The sequence below is a fragment of the Desmodus rotundus genome, chromosome 13, assembly GCF_022682495.2.
Source record: "Desmodus rotundus isolate HL8 chromosome 13, HLdesRot8A.1, whole genome shotgun sequence".
NCBI classification, from domain to species: domain Eukaryota; kingdom Metazoa; phylum Chordata; class Mammalia; order Chiroptera; family Phyllostomidae; genus Desmodus; species Desmodus rotundus.
Genome location: NC_071399.1, coordinates 90,178,300 through 90,199,242, shown reverse-complemented (window position 1 = coordinate 90,199,242; position 20,943 = coordinate 90,178,300). Strand labels below are relative to the sequence as shown.

Genomic DNA, 20,943 nt, shown 5'->3' with positions numbered 1-20,943 from the left:
TAGGTTCCCTCTTTTCTCTGCCCTCTTCGCCTCATGGGTCTCCTCCAATCCAGCATCTCTTCCCTGTCTTCCCCATCATTCCAAGAGCCTGTTGTAGAAATGGCGGCCATTATGGCGATATCTGCTGGCCCTGACACCAGAAGGGCCATTCTCCTCTGTCATCCTATGTATCCTGGAATTGTGCTCATTACAAAAACAACAACAACAACATCAACAAACAAGCAACATTGAAAAGCCACTTCCTAGAACTGTTTTCTTAGATAATGTTTGGACCTCTTTTTCCCCATTTTTAATAACTCGCTGTGCCGGCAGGTGCTGTTCCAGTTGGTAGGAGAAGCAATTCCTTAAATTCCTTCTCCCCAGAAGCATTCATGTTCCCTGTTGATGTAGAAAAGGTGAATATATCTTTTTTTTTTTTTTTTTTACCACAACAAGTGTTAATCCTTTAGATAGTGCTATCATGGTTTAAATTTGGCAATTTCACTTGACGAGGCGAGGTGAGGCCAGTAGGTTTTGCCCCAGCACGTAATGGGTAGAGGGTGGGGGCTACCGGGACTCCCAAGCTGAGCAGGTTCCGAGGCGGAGCCTGCACTCTGCTGGAAAGGCTGCCACGATGGACGAGTGAGGTCAGCCTTCAGGCCGCCTCCAGCCTACAGTTTTATCCCACAAGGAATTCAAAGCGGGTTGTCTGGCCGTCAAAGTGGGCTAAACCTTCTGTCTCTGGCAGATGTAGGTTAGACTTTATTCAGTAACCAATGATAATTCAGTTAAAGGAACATTTCTATTTGTACACCTTAACTCCCCTTAAATACAGCCTCTTGATTTTTGAGTCTAAGACACCTCAATGGAAAGAAGCTGATGCAGCTTGTGTTTTAACTGATGCTCGTTGTTCCGTAGGAAAATGCGCATTTCCAGGCCGCCGACGTGATTATCGCAGCCATGGAGATGATGAAGTGGGACCTCCTGAGTGGACAGCACATGGACAACTGCAGCCTAGACGAAGCCAGTGGGTCACCTGGGAATGACCCCGGTGGTTCTGAAGTAGCCTTATGTACCCACAGACAGCAGGAGTCTGGGTCTTCCACTTCCTCAGACAGTGGCTATGAAGGCAAGTGGGCAAGTTGGAGACAGCTCTGCACTGTCCTCTGCGCATACATCCACCTCCTCTCTCAGATCTGGAAGCACGTCTTTAAATCCTTTGTCTGAAACGTCTTGAGCAACCTCTTCCATCCTCACCAATTCTGCCATTGGGCTGGGGATCCATTAGCATGCTCCACTCAGTGCTTAAATGGATGTGTCTGCTGTTTTTTTCCTCCTTGGACTTCGTCCTACACTTCCTTTTGGTAGTGGATGACCTACCCCCTTCCTTTGCTTTCTGTCACAAGCATTCTCCTAGCTCTCCTTCCTTTTCCAAGTCGTCCTTTTTCATCCATCCCACAAACGAGGAGCCTGTGGGGTGCTCGGTGCTGGGTGCTGGGCATCAGCAGGTGACAGGGTGGGCTCACTCCCTGTAGGAGCATAAGCTAAGGAAGCTAGGAAGCCGTGGGGACCCCCGGGTAGTAGGCAGGGCTGGCACAGTGGTGGGGCACAGAGCAGAAGAGATTCTAGGGGTCCATCCTGGGGGAATGGGGGTTGGGGGGGAGGTCCCCTAAGCTGAGAACTGAAGACAGGGCTCATCATTTTCCTGATGAGCTCTATCATTTCCTATCAGCCCCAGAACCTCCTTTTCCCATATTCCCTTCCTGGAGATTTTATCCCCTGCAACGTCTTCCCACCATTCCCTGTCTGTTGGCCTCTCCCAGCTGTGTTTTCAGCCCTGCACCTCCCCACTCATGCGTGCTCCTCATGGCTGCGCCCTGGGAACCACGGCCTCCTGGATGGCCCCCCAGGGCCTCTAACTTAACACACCTGAGCTAGTCATCTATCTCCCCTTTCTGCAAAAAACAAAACAAAACAAAACAAAAAAACCCAAAACCAACCTTTTCAGGAGGGAGGAACTCAATTCCGGTGGTACATATGTAGCACAATGCCTGGCGTGAAACAGGTGTCTAATAAATTGCTGTTGAATGTACTACCTGGCTCAGATTAAAAGGAAACTTTTTAGAAAGCACATAGAGCATACTCATTGAACCCCAGCGGTGGGCAATACGAAACTGGTCCCAGTGGGGGCAGCTCCAGCCTCCGTCTGCTCTGGGGCTTTGTGGCCTCTCATTGTCTCAGCTGCTGCTCTGCATGCTGTTGCTTCCTTCCCCTTTTCCTCAGCCTGACTGCTTCCACCCACCCACACGCGAGCCCATTTCATCTGGCATCTCCCTGCCTGCTCAGCCAGGGCCCTGCAGCTCAATCTCACCTTGCCGGGCCCCAAGGCCAGGTGACCAGGAAGAACACCGGGCGGGGTGTGCTTTGGTTGGGTCCACAGCTGGTCAGCTGGCTGTGTGGCCGGCAAGCTGGGGGGCAGGGAATGCACTCTGCTCCGTCATTCCCTCTGAGGCCCCCAGTGGGGACAAGAGGCTGCTGGTTCATGTTTCAGCACAGCCCGCTCTACCTCTGACTCTTCTTGCTCCCTTGGGCCCCTGTTTCTAGTCAGTGCACAGATCTGTCCCCATTTCTCAGGAATAGTGGCACCTCCCATGCATTCCTTATTCCTGCCTTCTACCTGGACCACTCAGCAGCCTTCTGGTCTTTACCTGGATCGAACTGGCAACCTTGGCAAATTGGGACGATGCTCTAACCAACTGAGCTACCCAGCCAGGACTAACAACTGTATTCTTTTCTATGTTTGTCCAGTGAGTACAGTTTTATAATAATTATATACTCATAATCATTTAAATTAAATGATTTATAATAATAATAATTTATAAAATAATTTATAATAATTATATACACATACTAACATAAGAACAACAAAACATAGCTCCTTGTATTTTAAAAAAAATTCTTGAAGCAGAATTTTACAATTCTTTTTCAAGTAACCTTTTAGCCCCTTTTTTCCCAATTCCTACACAGCTGAGTGTAGCAGGTGGAGTCCATGCTTTTCCCGTTGGTGAAACCCCCTTCCCCTTCTCTCTCCAGGTTGTGCTGTGTTGCAGGTCAGCCCGGTGGCTAAAGCACCAGCTGATGGTGACGTGGTGACGGTGAAGGAGGACTGCACACGTGACTTTGAAGAATTTGTTATCGTGGGTAAGATGCAGAAACTCCTCTGATGCGACGAGGTACCTCCCTCCTGTCCCCTCCCTCACAATCCATGTGCCTCACAAGCAACACTGAGCGACAGAGGCATTCCGAGAAGTGTCTCCCCAAATGAGAGTATGTCCCTGGCGTGAAAAGATAAAGAAAAGGTTCTTTTGTTCCAGATGTCTTGGCAGGGAGCCTCTCATGTCACGTGTGCAGTGGAATGCAGAGGCACATGCTCATGACCTCGTAATTGTTTTGGTGAAATTTCAGAGGAGTGTGTTTTGAAATCCCACGTTTGGTTACTAGCTGTAGTATCCTGATAGACACCCCAGAGACCCCCGAGTGTGGGGGTGCTGAAGAATTGGGTCTTGCCAAAATGCAGGGAGCTGTCTGTGTGTTCTTCTCAGAACCCTGACCGTGATTACATGAAGCAGACTGAGCGACCTGGCCGCTCTTTCTCTGATTTTCCCACAGAACTTGCAGAGTTTAGCGACCCCACAGAAACCCGTGGACGTTCCTGCCGCCCCTCTAACAGGTATCGTGCCTCTCTTTCGGGTCCACCTGCACGCAGACCCCTGGGCCACCACCTCTGAGGTGTTCTGAACGCTGGGCCTCTGGGAACCTCTCGGGCCAAGTTCAGCCATTTCCAATGACAGGGGTTATCATGTAGAAATGAAACCAATACCACTCAAGTTTCTACAGCATCTTTATAGTGTTTAAAAGGCTTTGGTATACATGCTTATTTCATCCTCATGGAAAGGTTGTGGGGGATTTGTTAAAGCCCCATTTTACAGATAGAGAAGCTGAGGTTTAGACATGGTGTGCATCAGGGCCCAGCGCTACGAAATAAGAGCAGTGGGTAGGGCTGGAACTCAGGTCTCCTGACTCTAAATCCGGCGCTCTTTTCACTGTACCTCTCAGTCTTGGTACCCGCCACCCCCCGCCCCCGCCCCCGCCAGTGAATAAAGCTGCTCTGTGGAGCGTGGAGGGATCGTGGTGAGGAAGAAAGACCCCCATTGTTACCGTGCTTGGTGCTGGTCTCTTATGACGCCCCCTCTGAGTTTTTAGAGAGAGAAGGAGAGTTAAAACCTGAAGAAGACCCTTATCCTCCTCATGAATATAGGTTTTAATGCTTTTTGCATTGCTTACATTTCAGTGTAATTTATGAGCCAAACTTTAATTCTGCTGAGCTAATAGCCCAAGAGCTGTACCAAGTGTTCCGGAGGTGCTGGGTGTTGTCGGATGTCCATCGTCCACTGGCGGTGTCCCTGAGGGCAGGTGGCTCGGTAGTAAGTACCAGGGTAAACTGGCTTGAGTGGAAAGCTCCTGAATTCGCATTTCACCTGCTGTTCGCTTCAGAGTCACTGGGTGTTGGGGGAGGGCTCCAAGGGCAAGATGATCTCAAATCCATCGAGTATTTATTATGCACCAGGGACCGTGCTTGGCAATTCCCATTTTAATCCTCAAGTGTATCCTATGGGGTAGAGGCTATTGTCACGTTTATTTTAAGGTGCTAGTTCCAGACCCCAGCAGGGCTGCTCAGTGCAACAGGAGTCATGCCACAAGCTGCCTAATTATTTTTCTGTCCTCACCTGAGGATATGTTTGCCGATTTGACAGAGAGACAGAGAGAGACCGAGAGAAACATCGATGTGAGAGAGAAACATCGATCGGGTTGCCTCCTGTATGCACCCCAACTAGGGGCCAAACCTGCAGCCCCAGCATGTGCCCTGACCGGGAATCAGGCCCCGTGACCTTTTTTTGGTGCACAGGATGGTGCTCTGACCAACTGAGCCACCTGGCCAGGGCCAGGTGGCCTCATTCAAAAGTCCAGTTCCCTGTCGAACTCTGTCCTCGGACAGCGTGCCGCTCATAGGGGACAGAGAACTCCGTGCAAAGGCTAAATAGAAATAGGCCCCCTTGACCCAATAAGTTTAATATAAATGAATGAATGAATGAAATAGAGGTAGGCAAAAAGCACTCTGGAGATGCAAAGGAGGCAAAGGCCAGCTGGTGCAAGTGCCATGAAGGAGTGAGGTGCTTCCTGAGCAGAGCGATTGGCTGTGGTTGGATAGCGTGTGTTTGTGTGTCCGAGTGTGTGTGTGTGTTTATGTGTGTGTCTTTGGGGGTGGGAGGGGAAGACCGTGTTGATCTTCCTGGGAAATGAGGGTTGAATGCTAGTGGCCCAACTATGGAGGATGTAGAATGCCTGTTGCTGGAGTGTGGATTATAAACAATGACAGGAAAGTTTTCTGGTTCCGAGGGGAGCCAAGCAGGGGTGTGGTGTTAAACGTGCCGTTTCTGGGCATGTCTGACGGCCACAGGGGTTGGGACGGGCAGCATCTGCCAGCCTGCCCAGGAACAGGGGCCCGGCTTCTGCCATCCATAAAAGCTTCCCAGGTCACAGTGACCTGCTTGTAGTCACCGGAAGTCTGGAAATAAATGAAATAACTAAAAGAACTAAGAAAGTAGGAACAGCGCTCTCAGCCGGGTGGTGTTTTAAGCAATTTTTCTGCAGATGGCTTTGGCTACGTGAAAGCTCTTGCCCCGTCCTTTCGTTCAGTTGAAAGCAGTTTCAGTTTTTCACAGTAAATTTTAATGTTGGAAACACATTTGAGTGCTGCTCCTTTAATTTCAGTTCCCCAAACAGGCTTGTTTAAGTTGTCTCTGAATTCCCCTCTGTGTTACGCAGGTTGTGAGTGAAGACCGTGTCCGAAGAGACTCTGAATCCAGCGTGGATTTCGGAGAGGAAATTAAATTTAAGTCAAGGATCCGAGGGACCGAAGACTGGGCACCCCCTAGATTTCAAGTCATATTTAATGTTCATCCACCACCTAAGTGAGTCGGGCTGCTGTGTGGGCTGCCAATCCAGTTAAACAGGTTGTGATGGTTCTGTTACCCACATTGGGATTCTTAGGGTCCCCAAGACAGAAATCGAGAGGAAACCTCAGAGGAATTCCAGACAGATTTTATTGAGCTTATGCCCCAACACAAGGGAGGCAACACAGAGGACAGGAAGGTCCTGTGAACTGACATGGGGGGCTGGCTCTGCTTGGCTGCTTGAATAAGCTGGGGGCAAAGCGGGCTTGGGGAAAAAGGCAGGCTTTGGGGGGTGATTTCATTTTGCAGCTGAGTTGGCTGGTAACCATGTGCCCGCTTGTGCTGCACTGGGGCAAGATGGTGGACTCCACCCTAGGGAAGCCATAGAGAGGTCACACCTTGACCCCCTGTGAATGAGGGTCGATAGTTCCAACACCTGCGAGAAAGCAGGCGGTTTGAAGGGAGATGAAACCAGCCACCTCTGAGTTTTTTGAGTAGGGAATGGAGGGGTGGTGACATTTTCTGCGGTCAGCTTATTTGGCATTCCTTCCGGACACCTGGTCTTAACTTGGCTTCTTAGCCACCTGGTATTGTTTCTATTCCCCGGGCCCGAGTGCCTAACCTGTAGCAGTTCCCACCCGACTCTGTGGAAGTAGGTAAAAGAAAAAAATAATACACTGAAGGACAAAAAATCTTGCTTTAGGAAAAGCTAATTTGGGCATGTTTTTCTGAGTTAGCTTTCCTGGCACCTGTTTATCATGGGCTTTGGGGGGACTCTGTGAGTTTTGGTAAGTGGAGAATTTAACTACAAGTCTTTAATTACGAACATTGCCTAGCAACTGAAATGGACTTGAGGGGTTTTTTTCTTTAAACTGGTTAATGTTGAACCTGAAAAATCAAATACAAAAATCTTAAAAGACTAGTTCTTCCAGTTTTTCCGTGTGATGGAAAATAAAAATCAACGAGTAATTTTTTTAAGGAAACTTAATCTCAAGGAAAGCTCCTGTAGTTGAGAAAAGGCACACGGGTAGGGCTCTGCATGCTTTTACTATGACCATTTTGATGACCCTAAACTACAGTAAAATTTTATAACTTATTCCTTATCTCCGAAGCGCACGTGAAAGCATAGCACCGAAGTTCAATATTAGAAAAAACACTTCGCCAGGCGGCCTCTCACCAGAAATGTTGTATCGTTTTGTCTGACATTATCATTTATCTACATTTCTTTGGACCGCCCATGAACTTCCCAAGTGCATCACCTCCTGGTGCCTGTCCACTGACCTTCCCCTGCATTGCCGTTACTAGCTCTCTCTGGGGAGAGAGTCCTGTGCCTGCGCAGTGGGAGCCCCTGAAGACCCCTGGTGGACGTGTTCTGTGTGGTACTGACTTCTGCTTTGGTGGTAGCAGGGGCTTTTAAAAGACCCAGAAAACTCTGTTGAAGGATTCTACTTCTTTCACAAGTGAAAAAGGACAGAATTAAGGGCCCAAGCCAAGAAAAGTACCTTGATGTCAATTTATTTTTCCAAGCATAAAATATGCTCCATTGGCCTTCTCTGAGATGCAGCTGTTACTGTTTTCTGTACTCAGGAGGGATCTCGTGGTCGCAGCCCAGAATTTTCTGTGTGCAGGCTGTGGAACTCCAGTAGAACCTAGTAAGTACAGAAATGGACCGCCTGCTTACTACACTGCGACAGGGCAGGGGCTAGCGGAGGTGGGCAGGGCGCTGACTATGCAAGAGAGGCCTTCAGTGACGAATCAGTCTGAGAGCTTCGTAACGTGGCCTTGTCTTTCCACCACTGGGACCTCCAGGGTGACGGGACTGGCCTCTCAGACTCACCTCCTAGTTCCCTCCCCACCTGGCACTCAGCTTCAGCGCCATGGCCACCCTGCCGGTCCTCGGAGGCGGCAGGCTCGCTCCTGACTTGGAATGCCAGCCATCCCCAAGGCAGCCCTCCTTCCTTCTTCACATCTTCGCTCAGGAGCCCTGGCGTTTTCCCTGGCTGGCCCACTGCAAACATGTGTGCACTGTGCTACTCGTCCTGCTCCTGTTTTATTCTAGCACTTGTCCTCCTGAAACATGCTCTCAGATGCTACCCATGCTCCTCACTATTGTCTTTCTCCCTCACAGATTCTCAGTTCCACAAGGACGGATGTGCTGTCTGCTTCACTTGTTGCTTTTGCCCTCCCCCAATCCCCGCTCCTGCCAAGGGTGCCTGGCACACAGTTGGTCCCCAAAAGATAAATTTGTTGAAGGATTGAACAGCCTACCAAGGAGCTAGCCAAACTCCTTTGAGGGGGATTGCAAAGCGGCCTGAGGGAATCATTTCTGGGCCAGCTGTGGCCTAGCAAACTCAGGCTTCCCCGAGTCAGAAATGCAGGTCGCCCACTTGAGACCAGGAGTCACTTGGTTTGATGTGAGGGTGTCCACATGGCTGGCCTGAGGAAGATGGGGAAGAAGAGCTCTGCTGGAAAGGGTCCCCTGGACCTTTGATAAGCAGTCTTAGAGGAAAGCGACTTTGAGGGCCTCCACCTCAAGAACTAAAAATCTCTCTGGGCTTCCTTCTACCACAGTGAATGATGATGCCCGCCATGCCTCACTGTTGGGACTAATTTTACTTAAATGCCTCATCTTCCCAGTCTAGCAGGGGCCCTTTCTCTTTGGGCCACTGCATTCTGGTGCCTCCGTAATACTGAGTCAGAAACTAGGAACAGATGACTCTGATTCCACCAACTCATCCAGTGCTTCCCTAAATTTACTCAGACACGGACATGGACGCCTGCACTGTGGCTACAGTAGCTGTGGCCCCTCCCTTATGGAGCCTGCCCACGGGAAGACATAGTCATCCGCCAAGTAAATATCAGGAAGGGCGCACACAATGAAAGAGAAAGTCGAGAGTGCTCGGGATTTAGGGAGAGGGAAATTGATCTGGGCGGGGGATGGGGGGGGTGGAGTGAGAAGTTCTGTAGGGAAGTGATTATCCCCAGAAGAGTGGGGGTGGGAGAGGGGGATTGGGGGGGAGGAGGAGCCACCACGTGCAAAGCACTATTGCAAAGAAAACCTGAGCCACCGGAGGGTGAGAATGAGGGAAGCCAGGTGGCAGGCAGACCACAGACTCTAGAGGCATTATCAACCGGGGAAACAATTCTGCACTTTTCATGTGAAATCCCCATAGTTCTTAGGATAATTTTTTAAAACTTTTCATTCTGAGATGATTTCAGACTCCCAGAAGAGTTGTAAAGATAGTGCAGCCATCCATATGCCCTTCCCGCAGCTTCCCCGTGTTAGCGTAACAGTCACAGTGTCGTCATTAAATCTGAGAAGTAATCACGGTCGCGATCCCGTTACATTGCTACGTGACCCTTACCTGTCCCAGGTCCAGTCCAGAACTCCACCTTTGAATTTAGCTGGCGCGCCTCCCATCTCACACACACACAGACACTGGAAAGAGAGCAGCAGCCAACTCTTACATTACTTCATACCGAAGCGTGCTCTGACAATACGATTACGAACAGTGACCACAGCAAAGAAAACAGCACTCCTCTCAACTGTCCAACGCTAGTCCATACTCACTGCTGTCCTTCAGATATCATTAATAGCTTGTTTTTCTTCCGAAGTCACAACCAAGTCTCACCCATTGCATTCAGCTAGTATTTCTCGTTCGTCCGCTTTGTTCTCGAATGGCACTGTCCAGTACGGTAGCCACTAGCCTAGCCCCTGTGGCTGCTTAAAACGAATGTAAATTAAAAATCCAGTTCTTCAGTGACCCTAGCTGCTTTTCAAGGGCTGAATGGCCTCACCTGGCTAGTAGTTACTGCACTGGACTGCGCAGGTGGAGAATATTTCCATCCTCACCCAGTTCTGTTGGAACAGCGGTGCTCTAGAATTTTTGCCCCCTATTTTTTTCCCTGTGATTTGACTTTTCCTAAGATGAGAACAACTGTGGTTGAGAGCCGGGCTTCTTAGCCTTAGGACTATTGTTTTTGTGGAGGCTGCCGTCCGGGGCTCAGCAGGGGATGTAGCAGCTTTCACTAGAGGCCACTAGCAACTTGTCAACCAAAAATGTCTTTAGATATGACAATCCAGCCGCAGTATGGGAGGGTTCTGCTTTCCCGAAGTCTGCACCCCCAAAGCAAGACTCATGCGTGGCCCGGATTTAAGGCTTCCAGCCCCTGCCCGACTTTCCCAGCTGCCATGAGGGGCAGTATGGCTTCCGCAGCAACCTGAGCCTGGCCCTTGGGTGGAATGGGAGGCGGGGCCCTGAAGGTGGGTTTTTAGTGCCCCTACGGATCGGTGCTCACTTCCCGCGTGCTCCGCAGAGTTTGTGAAGCGGCTGCGGTACTGCGAATACCTGGGCAAGTACTTCTGTGACTGCTGCCACTCCTACGCCGAGTCCTGCATCCCCGCGCGCATCCTCGCCAGGTGGGACTTCAGGAAGTACTACGTCAGCAACTTCTCCAAGCACCTGCTGGACAGTATATGGCACCAGCCCCTTTTCAACGTGCTGAACATCAGCAGCGGCCTGTGTGCGAAGGCCAGAAAGCTGGACGCTGTCACGGTGAGCAGCTGATTTTGCAGGGCTGAGAGGGGATCGACCCAGACAGACCCTCGGAGGGATGGGCTTACTGCTCCTGTCCAGGGCGTGGAGCTGATGCCTCTGGGCCCTGGCCTGCACTGGATGATGCAAAAGCATGTGCCAAATTTTATATTTTATAGTTATGCATTTATACAGCACTTTTCAATTTATTATTTTATAGAAATAAAAATGGTGTATGTTTGAGAGTACAGCATCACTTGAAGTATGTCGTGAAATGATTAGTTTACATATCCACCTACTTACACGGTGAGGGTGTGTGGAGCGAGAGCGCCTGACGTCGCCTCTGTTAAGAAATTTCCATTGTTCGATACAGTATTGTTAATTAGAGTCGTCGTGCTGCGCATCAGATCTCGAGACTTACTCATTCTACGTAACTGCAACCCTGTGCCCACGTCTCCCCACTTCCTGCACCTCCCCTGCTCTGCCCCGGAACCAGCATTTAGGTCTCTGCTTCTATGAATTTAACATTTTTTAATTCCACACACCAGGGAGACCAGGCAGTTTATTTTTCTCCCTGTGTCTGCCTTATTTTCTACTTCAGGACCATCTACGTTGTTGGGAATGACAAGACCTCCTTCTTTTATACAGAATTATGTATATTTTTTAAAGAAGGCCTTCAAGGTTGTGTAAACTTGGGGGTCCACAGCACCTGGGTCCGTTCTGGCCCATCTGTGAATCTTGACTCAGCCGTGAATCCCTGCTGTGTAGACTTGGTTTCAAAGGCTTGTGTTCCAGCTTTGTAGCATTTCAAGGTTAGAAGTAACATTTCAGTTTGACGTAGACGTGTCCAGTGTCTCTGATCACATTGTGAGGATCCCGTTTTCTGTCTCACCTCAGGAAATCCAGGAGCAGCTATTTCATGTCAAGAAGCTATTGAAGACCTGCCGATTTGCGGAAAGGTACTACCACCGTTGGCTGGGCCAGTGTGGGCCTGTGAGATGGGAGGACCGATACCCTGCACACACTTGGCTAATTTTCTGTGTGCCTCCTGATCCGGCCTCTCGGCATAGGGCAGTTGTCCCTCGGAATCTGTGGGGGACTGGTTCCGGGCGCCCTCCCTGCCCCCTGTGCTACTGAAATGCTCAAGTCCCTTTTATAAAACGGCATAGGATTTGCATATAACCTATATCTGTATATAAGCTACAGCAGGGTATGCCTACAGGCAGACCACTTCATTCACGGGAATTCAGCATAGTGCTTGGCACATGGCAAAGTCAAGTCTTGCTTTTTGGAACTTCTTTGTATTTTTCTTCTGAATATTTTTGATCCAGGCTTGGTGGAATCCTTGGATGCTGAACCCAACCTGCAGACACAGAGGGCTGACTGTAGTCACCTTGTGTCTCTCCTTGGGCACGCAAACCCTCTCTCTAAAGTTACTAAACCTTCTGGCTCACTAAGAGTATGTTTACTTTGTTAACAAGAGCGAGTCAGTGCGAGGATGAAGAAACTGCAGCCAGTGGCCTTTTCATTATTTTAAAATTGTGGTAAAATAGACATAACATAGAATTTTCCATCTTCACCGTTTTTAAGTATACAGTTAGTGGGGTGAAGTACACTTGTGTCGCTGTACAACCCATCCATCCCCAGAAATCTTTTCATCTCATGAAACTGAAGCTCTGCGGTCATCGAACCCTAACCCCCCAGACCCCCCTCCCCGCCGCCCGTGGCAATAACCAGCCTACTTTATGTATCTACGAATTTGACGACTGCCTTATGTCACTCAGCGTAATGTCCTCAAGCATCGTCCAAGTTGTGGCACGTGTCAGAATGTCCTTCCTTTTTAAGGCTGATTGTATGTACTGTACAGACCACATTTTGTTCATTCATCCATCTGGGGCTGCTTCCACCTTTTAGCAATTGTGACTAGTGTTTCTGTGAGCACGGGGTACTGATGGCTCTTTCAAAACCCCGGGTAGACCAGCATGTCAAACTCTTACTGGCCTTACAGTATTCTAGACTATGATGTGGTGATAATTTAAGTATTGTCCCGCTACTAACAGATTTTTAGCCAAATAGCTAAATATCATAATATTTAAATATTAAGATATTTAACATTTTAAATATCTTAATATTAAAATAGATTTTAATATTTTTATATTAGACCTAATAGAGTTTTAATATTTAATAGACATTGAAATATATTTCTAATCTTTTGTTATTTAAAAAGCTAGTTACCTAGAAGAATACCCTCTAGGTCCATCCGTGTTTTTGCAAGTGGTAAGATTTCATTCTCTTTTATGGCCAAGAAGCGTTTCGTTGAATATATGTACCTCATCTTCTTTATCCGCTCGTCTACAGGTGGGCACCTGGGTTGCTTCCGTCGCCTGGCTATTGGAAATAGTGCTGCAATGAACATACGGGTGCATTCTTTTTTTTAAATTAGTGGTTTGGATTTCTTCAGATAAATACCCAGAAGTGGGATTGCTGGGTCATATAGAAAGTCTGTTTTTAACTTTTTGAGGAACCTGCATACTATGAAATGAGTCAGTCAGAGGTAGACAAAGGCCATATGATTTTACTTATATGTGGCGTCTAAAAATAAACAAAGTAGACTTATCTGGGGGCGAAGCCACTATGCTGTGCACCTGAAACTCACATGATATTGATTGTCAGCTGTTATTGAAAACGTTTTTAAAAATTCAAAAACCTAGGTTTTAGCTGAATCTCTGCCCACATCTAGAGGAATGTGCCTAGAATAAACTTCCAGAAGTGGAATTTCAGGAAGCCCATAAAGGTACAGGCATGAATTTTTTACAAAGACAGAGATTTTTAAGTGGAGAAAGAGTAGGTTACTCATGGAGTTAAGATTATTTGTTCTAATAGGAGGATAGGTTAGAAGTTCTTCTGTTTTGTTTTAAGGCTTCTTTCCATTTCTAATCTTTACATCGCGATGATGTATTACGTTGGAATGAATTTCTTGGGGAGGAGCATGTCTTCTGTCGTCACTTGGCCTTGAGGTCTACCTCGTGGCATTGGGGTGACAGGTTAATTACCCCTCAGATGCTCCATTTTCTTGTCTCTGACATGTAACAATACCCACAATTTGTGCCATCTGCAACAATTTCTTGAACATCCATTCTGTGCTTCACATTACAATATCAACAGGAGCCATGAAAAGTTCAGAGAGAAAATCAGCACAGCAGCTCCCGGCTGGGCTGTGAGTTCGATACAGGTGTACAGAGCCCTGAGGGTGCAGAAGAGCATTTAGTTCATGAGGGATGGGGCGGGGAGGGCGCAGCCAAGGCTTCCAGAGAAAAAGCTGAGCCAGAAGAGGAAGCACTGTGAGCAAGCACCCCAGGATGGATGGAGGATTAAATGCGGTTCGTTCAGGCTAGAAGGGCAGTCCAGTGCAGGCAGGGGCTGGCTTGGGAATGCAGTACATGTACCTGACGAAGCTGCTCCCTGATTTAGGGAATTCAGGAGGGGACCAGGAGGGTTTGGGGAATGTTACACTCAGTTTCAAAAGCCCTTGGGACAGCCAAGTCCCTATGACCAGCCCACAGTTGGACACCTGAGTCTTAAGCCCAGTCCTGAACTCGAGGATTTGGGAGTTTCACACCTGCTCGGGAGCAGGAATTTTTGTGCCGGCTGGGGCAACGGTCAGTGACGGACTTGAAGTAGAGCTGGAATCAGTAAGGCAGTGAGTTATTTATCCCAGGACACACTTCTAAGACTTGAAGTAACATTCAGTTTTCCTTTGCTCGGCGCGTGCATGGGCAGGCTGCAAGAGACACGTTTCTCCTCCGGCTGCATTGTTTGAAATCAGCATTTATGGTGTTTTAACTGCTTGGCTTGCAAAAGCAGACTTGCCACATGTAAAGTGATGAGTAAGGTGAACTTGTCCCTGGGGCTGTTTAAACGATCTGAGTTAAAAACATAAGCGTGAGGGCCAGCAGAAAACAATGGCCGCTCAGCCCTCCTCCTGCTGCCCCAGTCCCTGTGGAGTGCATCCCTGAGTCCTCGGTGTTTCCTCCCTGGCAGGGCATTAAAAGCGTTTGAGCAGGTGCCCACACACCTGACGGAGGAGCTCTACCTGTTCTCCCTGGAAGACCTGGTCAAGGTCAAGAAAGGGCTGCTGGCACCCATGCTCAAGGACGTTCTGAAAGCCGCCCTCGCCCACGTGGAGGGCTGTGAGGTGAGGTTTATGGTGGGGGAGCGGAGGGTCCCTGAGCTGCCTCTCATGCATTCAGGGCCTGCACTGCACATCCTTTAACCCTTATAAACCCTGACGGAAGTGCTGGCAATGCTATTTTCAGATGGCAAATATGAGGTTCACAGATGGTAAGTCACAGGCCAAGGTCATCCTGCTGGTAACTAGCAGGGCTGAAATACACACCTGGGCCAAGCAACTTCTCAGTCGGGGAGCACAGCCCTGCTTGGGGCTGACCTCAACTCCCGTCTGCCCTGGCAGGCTAAACACAGCAGTATCAACTAAGCATCCAAAGGCGCAGGAGCTCAGATTGACTGAGAATCCATGTTTAAAATGACGGTCTTGGACTTCTGGCTAAGACGGAGGCATAGGTCGACACACTGTGCCTCCTCACACAACCAAAAGAATGATAACAACAAATTTAAAAACAAAAAACAACCAGAACTGCCAGAAAACCAAATTGTATGGAAGTCCGACAACCAAGGAGTTAAAGAAACACTCACCCAGACCGGCAGGAGGAGTGGAGACAGGCAGCCGGGTGGAGAGGACTCTCAGTGAGGCTGCAGCTGGAGGACTGGGGGGTCCCTCATTCACATGCAGATAAACCAGGAGAAACAACTAGGGGGTGAGACAGACCCACAACCCAGGGTTCCAGCAGGGAAATAAAGCCTCAAACCTCTGACTGCAAATACCTGTGGGGGTTGAGGCAGCAGGAGAAACTCCCAGCCTCACAGGAGAGTCCACTGGAGAGACCCACAGGGTCCTAGAACATACACCAGCCACCCACTCTGGAATCAGCACCAGAAGGGCCCAGTTTGCTTGTGGGTAGCAGGGGGGAAGTGACTGAAAACCATCAGAGAGCCGAGCAAGTGACATTGTTCCCTCTCAGACCCTCCCCACAGACAGTGTCACAACACAGTGATGTGGGTTGCCCTGCCCTGGTGAACACCTAAGGCTCTGCCTCTTACTATGTAACAGGTGCCCTGAGACAAAAAAAAAAAAAAAAAAAAAAAAAAAGGCCCAAATGAAAGAACAGATCAAAGCTCCAGAAAAAATACCGCTTAGTGATGAAGAGATAGCCAACCCACTAATGCAGAGTTCAAAACACTGGTAATCAGGATGCTCACAGAATTGGTTGAGTATGGTCACAAATTAGAGGAAAAAATGAAGGCTATGCTAAGTGAAATAAAGGAAAATGTACAGGGAACCAACATTGATGGGAAGGAAACTGGGACTCAAATCAACGGTTTGGACCAGAAGGAAGAAATAAACAGTTACCCGGAACAGAATGAAGAAACAAGAATTCAGAAAAATGAGGAGAGGCTTAGGAACCTCCAGGACAACTTTAAACATTCCAACAACCGAATCATAGGGGTGCCAGAAGGAGAAGAGAAAGTCCAAGAAATTGAAAACTTACTTGAACAAATAATGAAGGAGAACTTCTCCAGTCTGGCCAAGAAAATAGACTTCCAGGAAGTCCAGGAAGCTCAGAGAGTCCCAAAGAAGTTGGACCCAAGGAGGAACGCAGCAAGCTACATCATAATTACATTAGCCAAGATTAAAGAGAAGAAGAGAATCTTAAAAGCAGCAAGAGAAATGGAGACAGTTACCTACAAAGGAGTTCCCATCAGACCATCAGCTGATTTCTCAAAAGAAACCTTGCAGGCAAGAAGGGGCTGGAAAGAAGTATTCTAAGGCATGAAAGGCAAGGACCTACATCCAAGGTTACTCTATCCAGCAAAGCTATCATCTAGAATTGAAGGGCAGATAAAGTGCTTCCTAGATAATGTCAAGGTAAAGGAGTTCATCATCACCCAGCCCTTATTACATGAAATGTTAAAGGGACTTATCTAAAAAAGAAGATCAAAAACATGAACAGTAAAATGACAGCAAATTCACAGTTATTAACAACTGAACCTAAAATAAAAACAAAAATGAACTAAGCAAGCAACTAGAACAGGAACAGAAACACAGAAATGGAGATCACATGGAGGGTTATCAGTGGGGGAGTGGGAAGGGGAGAGAGGGGCACAGAAAAGGCACAGAGAATAAGCAGCATAAATGGTAGGTAGAAAATAGGAGGAGGTTAAGAATAGTATAGGAAATGGAGAAGCTAAAGAACTTATAGGTACAGCCCATGGACATGAACTAAAGGGGGGGGGAATGTGGGTGGGAGGGGGTATGCAGGGTGGAGGGGAATAAAGGGGGGAAATGGGACAACTATAATAGCATAATAAAATATATATTTTAAAAACTCACGGTCTTGCTGCGGTGCCTTAGTCAACTCGAAGTGAAATTTCTCCATGCAGAATGGGTGCACGTTGGTGGTTCTGATCCATCCAGCGTGGCACATGACATCCTGTCCCTCCCAGACGCTGGAAGTGTAGACACATAACAACGGGTGCTTTCAGAGTTCTGTAAAAATGGTGACTCAGATTCTCCACCCCGAGAAGCATTACTGATGGCGATTTGAACTGTTGCCCCCTCACAGCTGTGTCAAGGAAAGGGCTTCATCTGCGAATTTTGCCGGAGCACGGCCGTCATCTTCCCGTTTCAGACCGCCACGTGCAAGAGATGTTCAGGTATCGTAATGCATTAGTAACACAAACTTTGGAGCTCGCTTAATAACGAGGTGCACCGTTAACAAAAGTTCAGTAACAAGCACAAAATTAACTTAAGCTTCAAGATATCTAAGTAACACTAATTTAAATTAGACTGATGCTGGTGTGTGCTTATAGGTTGAATTGGGGCTAGTCAAGTTTTGGGTGCATGGGGAGGGGTATTTGGTGGCAACAGGGGTAAAGGGCGATGTCTCCTGGTACAGGGTTTGTAGAGAGGAGGTGGACCCTGTTTTTGCTTGAGCCCTGATTCTTCTATATCAGGACAAGCTACAGCACCCCATTTCGTGATTGGGCCCTGGTCACGCTCAGCACTGAAGGGTTATCTCTGGCTTCTCTTGCATTATAACAGCAGACCATTATACGGTCTCCATGACAACCCAGTAGTTGTCATGGAGACCATAGGGCCCACAGGGCCTAAAAGATTTGCTGTCTGGCTTTTCCAGAAGAGGTTTGCAGACCCTCTTCTACTGCCTTCATGCCCCAGGACACTCCGTGTTCTCTAACCTGCTTCATGGGAGAGGTCTGGCCCTGAAATCTGCCTTCACTCAGGATGTGGGCGGGCCCTCCTCTTAGACCGCTCAGGTGTGTCTCCCCTGACTCATTAGGCGGGGTTACTGAGAGGGGGTCCCCAGTAGGGACACTCGGAGGCAGGGCTGCCCATACAGTAGGTTCACTGGGGTGTGTCCTTGGCCTTCTCACCCGTAACAGTGAGAAGGTGGCAGGGTCAGGCAGAGGGGGAGCTCACCCGGCTGTGCTTGAGCAAAGGCTCAGCCTGTCTCATGTGGAACTCTGAAGCCGAATGGCCTTCTGCATCATCTCAAATTGAGGATAAGGCACCAGCCGAGTTTTTAAACCCCACGTTGACCAGCCAGTCCCTCACACAGACTGCTGCTACCTAGGGGACCTGACCTTGAATGAGCACAGCAGTGTCCTCCCATTAGGGCCATTTCCAGAGAAGGGGCTCCACCTCGGGAGCAGCCCGGGGAATGTCCCTTGGGCAGAGCTGCAGCGTCCCCTCATCTCATGACCTGTTGGAGACCTTCTAATCCCCTGTCAACCCTCCTGGTTTCTTTCTGCAAAAGTCCAGTCTCTGGACTCAGACCCGCTCTGTCCCCTTGGCTGATGGCTGTCCTCCTTGCTTGCAGAGTGCAGGGCTTGCTTCCACAAGCAGTGTTTCCAGGCCTCCCAGTGCCCCCGCTGCGCCCGGATTGCAGCCAGGAGACGACTTTCGGAGAGTCCGCCCTCAGCAGCAATGATGCCCGGAGCGCTGTGAGAACGACTGCCCCACGCCTTCTCGCACACCCACGTGCGTCCGCTGCGGGTGCCATTGCTGTTTTAGGTATTGAGGATTGTATCACGAGAAGAGAGATGGCCAATTTCTCTTCATTGTACCGTTAATATGTTCAGAGAATGCAGACTCTTAGCCACGAGGGAAGGGTTGTGACTGGTGGCTTTGTTTACAAATGTTCAGTGTTTTCGCTGCTACTGTTTCTTTTAAGAGGTTTTGTAATAATATTTATATTGTATTTGAATAATTGTATTTAACGAATGTGGGAGCTTATTTTTTCATGACTTGTAACTGACAAGGTGAATTACTCAGTTCCTCTTCCTGTGAAGCCTGGTTGTGAGCTGGCTTGGAACTTCCATTGAACCAAAATGCAACCCAAATGACCTTGCTCAGGCTGCCGTGTCAGCCTCAGTGCCTCTTCGTGTCTGCTCTCATCCTGGCGTCCTCTCCTCCGCTCACTTGTTGTCCCATCCGCTGCCTCTGCCAGATCTGTGCTCCCATCGATGATGGAAGCCATGTCTCTCTTACATGGAAATATTGTCACAGGGGGTAAGGTTAAAAAGATCAAAATTGAGACAATGTTTTATTCTGTCCCGTACCTTACATACCATGTTAGAAACCAAGGGGCAGAGTGTATCTTGATATTCCTTCTAACAGCTCCATGAAGTTCACGTCCATATCTCCATTTACCAGGAAGGAAACCGAGGCTTCAGAAACAGCGATAACGCACCTACATTCCCTCAGTGGTGCACAGCAGAGCTGGGCTCGGCATTGGACTCCGGCTGCCTCCAAAGCCCAGGTGCCTACTCCCCGCTTCTTCTGTGTTATCCCTTTGAGATAATACGAGCGACAGGGACTTGAACTTGTCAGTGCTGCTCCAACCTCAGTTGGCAGCATTGGGCTGAGTGCTCGCTCCCCCCCGGGCGGTGATTTGAGTAAAGCTTCTGCTTCTGTGCATCCGCATGGCTGGAAGGTCTCTGTGTTTGCAAGGCGCTGAGAGTGTTGGGGGTGGGGCACATCTTTGACGTGAGGAGGAGTTCAGGGCAGCTCCCTGGAAGCGAGGCTATTGAGTGTTTAATTTGGAGCAAGAACGAAGCAATGGAAATAGCCATTCCACGGATTTGGCTGAGATGTGGTTCCTCCCCACAGGGGCAGCAGAGACTCCTTCCTGGTAGGGTGCGTGTTGGAACAGAGAAGTGGTTTCAGCCCCCAGGCCGCGCCCTGTGGGAAGTAATTCGTTGTGGCCTATATTGTTCTTTAATGGGATTTGCTCCCTGTGTGGTTTTTGCACAAGATGCTTCGGCTGGAGGAGGAAGACTTGCACTTTCTCGTCACACTGTCACCCCCCAGGAGGCGTGGAGTTGCCGTGCTGCGTGCCATCCCAGTGATCAATTTCCTGCCTTGGGAAATTGCAGTGCCGTGTTCTCCACAGTCATGACCCCCAGCGGCAGGTGGGGCATTGTGTGGTACCAGGGGGAAGGATACAGGGAGTGGGGGGGTGAGGCATCCCGGAGATGTTCTGGTGTGAGAGTCAATTGTTGGATTGACTCTCAGATCTGCTGCTTCCTCTCTGGGTGACTCTGGGCAAGGTACTTAAATTATCTGAGCCTCTGCTTGTGGAACGGGGGAAAGTAAGTACATGCAGCTGATGTGAGGATTACAAATAGGGAAGAAGCACCCAGTGGAGGGCCCTGTCCAAGCAGGTGCCCAATAAGTGGTAATAATTACACCTAAACAAATTAAAAACTGAGTTATGCCACCTCTTTTCTATGTGTTTGTGTGATTTACTCTGAGTCTCAATTTAATATGAGAATTAGAACAATACTTACTATTACGGGTGGTGTCCCCCAAAGGATATGTTGAAGGTGTGACTTCAGATACCTTGGACGTGTGACCTGATTTGGAAACGGAGCCTTTGGAAATGAAGATGCACTAAGTTAAGATGAGGTGGTGCTGGGTTAGCGTGGACCCTGATCCAGTGACTGGTCTTCTTGTAAGAAGACGGGAATGTGGACAGAGATATAGTCGGATGTCACAGGGAGACCGCCATGAGAAGGAGACATGGAGTGGGGTGATGTGTCCACAAGCCGAGGGGCGTCAAGGGCTGCCGGCAGCCAGCAGAAGCGAGCAGAGAGGCCTGGAGCAGGCCCCCCCTCGGAGCCTCCGGAAGGAACCAGCCCCACTGCCACCTGGAGTTCAGACTTCTCGCCTCCACAGCTGGGAGAGAGTAAATTCCTGCTGTTTTCACCCACTCCGTGTGCAGTAATTTGTTACAGAAGCCCTAAGAAACCAATGC

At 48.9% G+C, this 20,943-nt stretch overlaps 1 protein-coding gene across 9 annotated transcripts in view; it reads left to right on the top strand.

The window, feature by feature from the left end:
* RUBCNL (rubicon like autophagy enhancer) overlaps positions 1–19,947 on the top strand; it is a 35,904-nt gene extending 15,957 nt beyond the window's left edge. For all 9 annotated transcript variants that reach the window (XM_053916831.2, XM_024570254.3, XM_053916827.2 and 6 more), the window contains 12 exons: positions 313–395; positions 898–1,108; positions 3,073–3,180; positions 3,649–3,709; positions 4,331–4,463; positions 5,866–6,011; positions 7,581–7,645; positions 10,311–10,549; positions 11,426–11,487; positions 14,570–14,723; positions 17,230–17,320; positions 18,505–19,947. In XM_053916831.2, the coding sequence (XP_053772806.1) occupies positions 313–395; positions 898–1,108; positions 3,073–3,180; positions 3,649–3,709; positions 4,331–4,463; positions 5,866–6,011; positions 7,581–7,645; positions 10,311–10,549; positions 11,426–11,487; positions 14,570–14,723; positions 17,230–17,320; positions 18,505–18,632 (1,481 nt within the window). In that variant the 3' untranslated portion in view covers positions 18,633–19,947. The remainder of the gene's footprint in view (positions 1–312; positions 396–897; positions 1,109–3,072; positions 3,181–3,648; positions 3,710–4,330; positions 4,464–5,865; positions 6,012–7,580; positions 7,646–10,310; positions 10,550–11,425; positions 11,488–14,569; positions 14,724–17,229; positions 17,321–18,504) is intronic.
* The last annotated feature ends 996 nt before the right edge of the window (positions 19,948–20,943 follow it).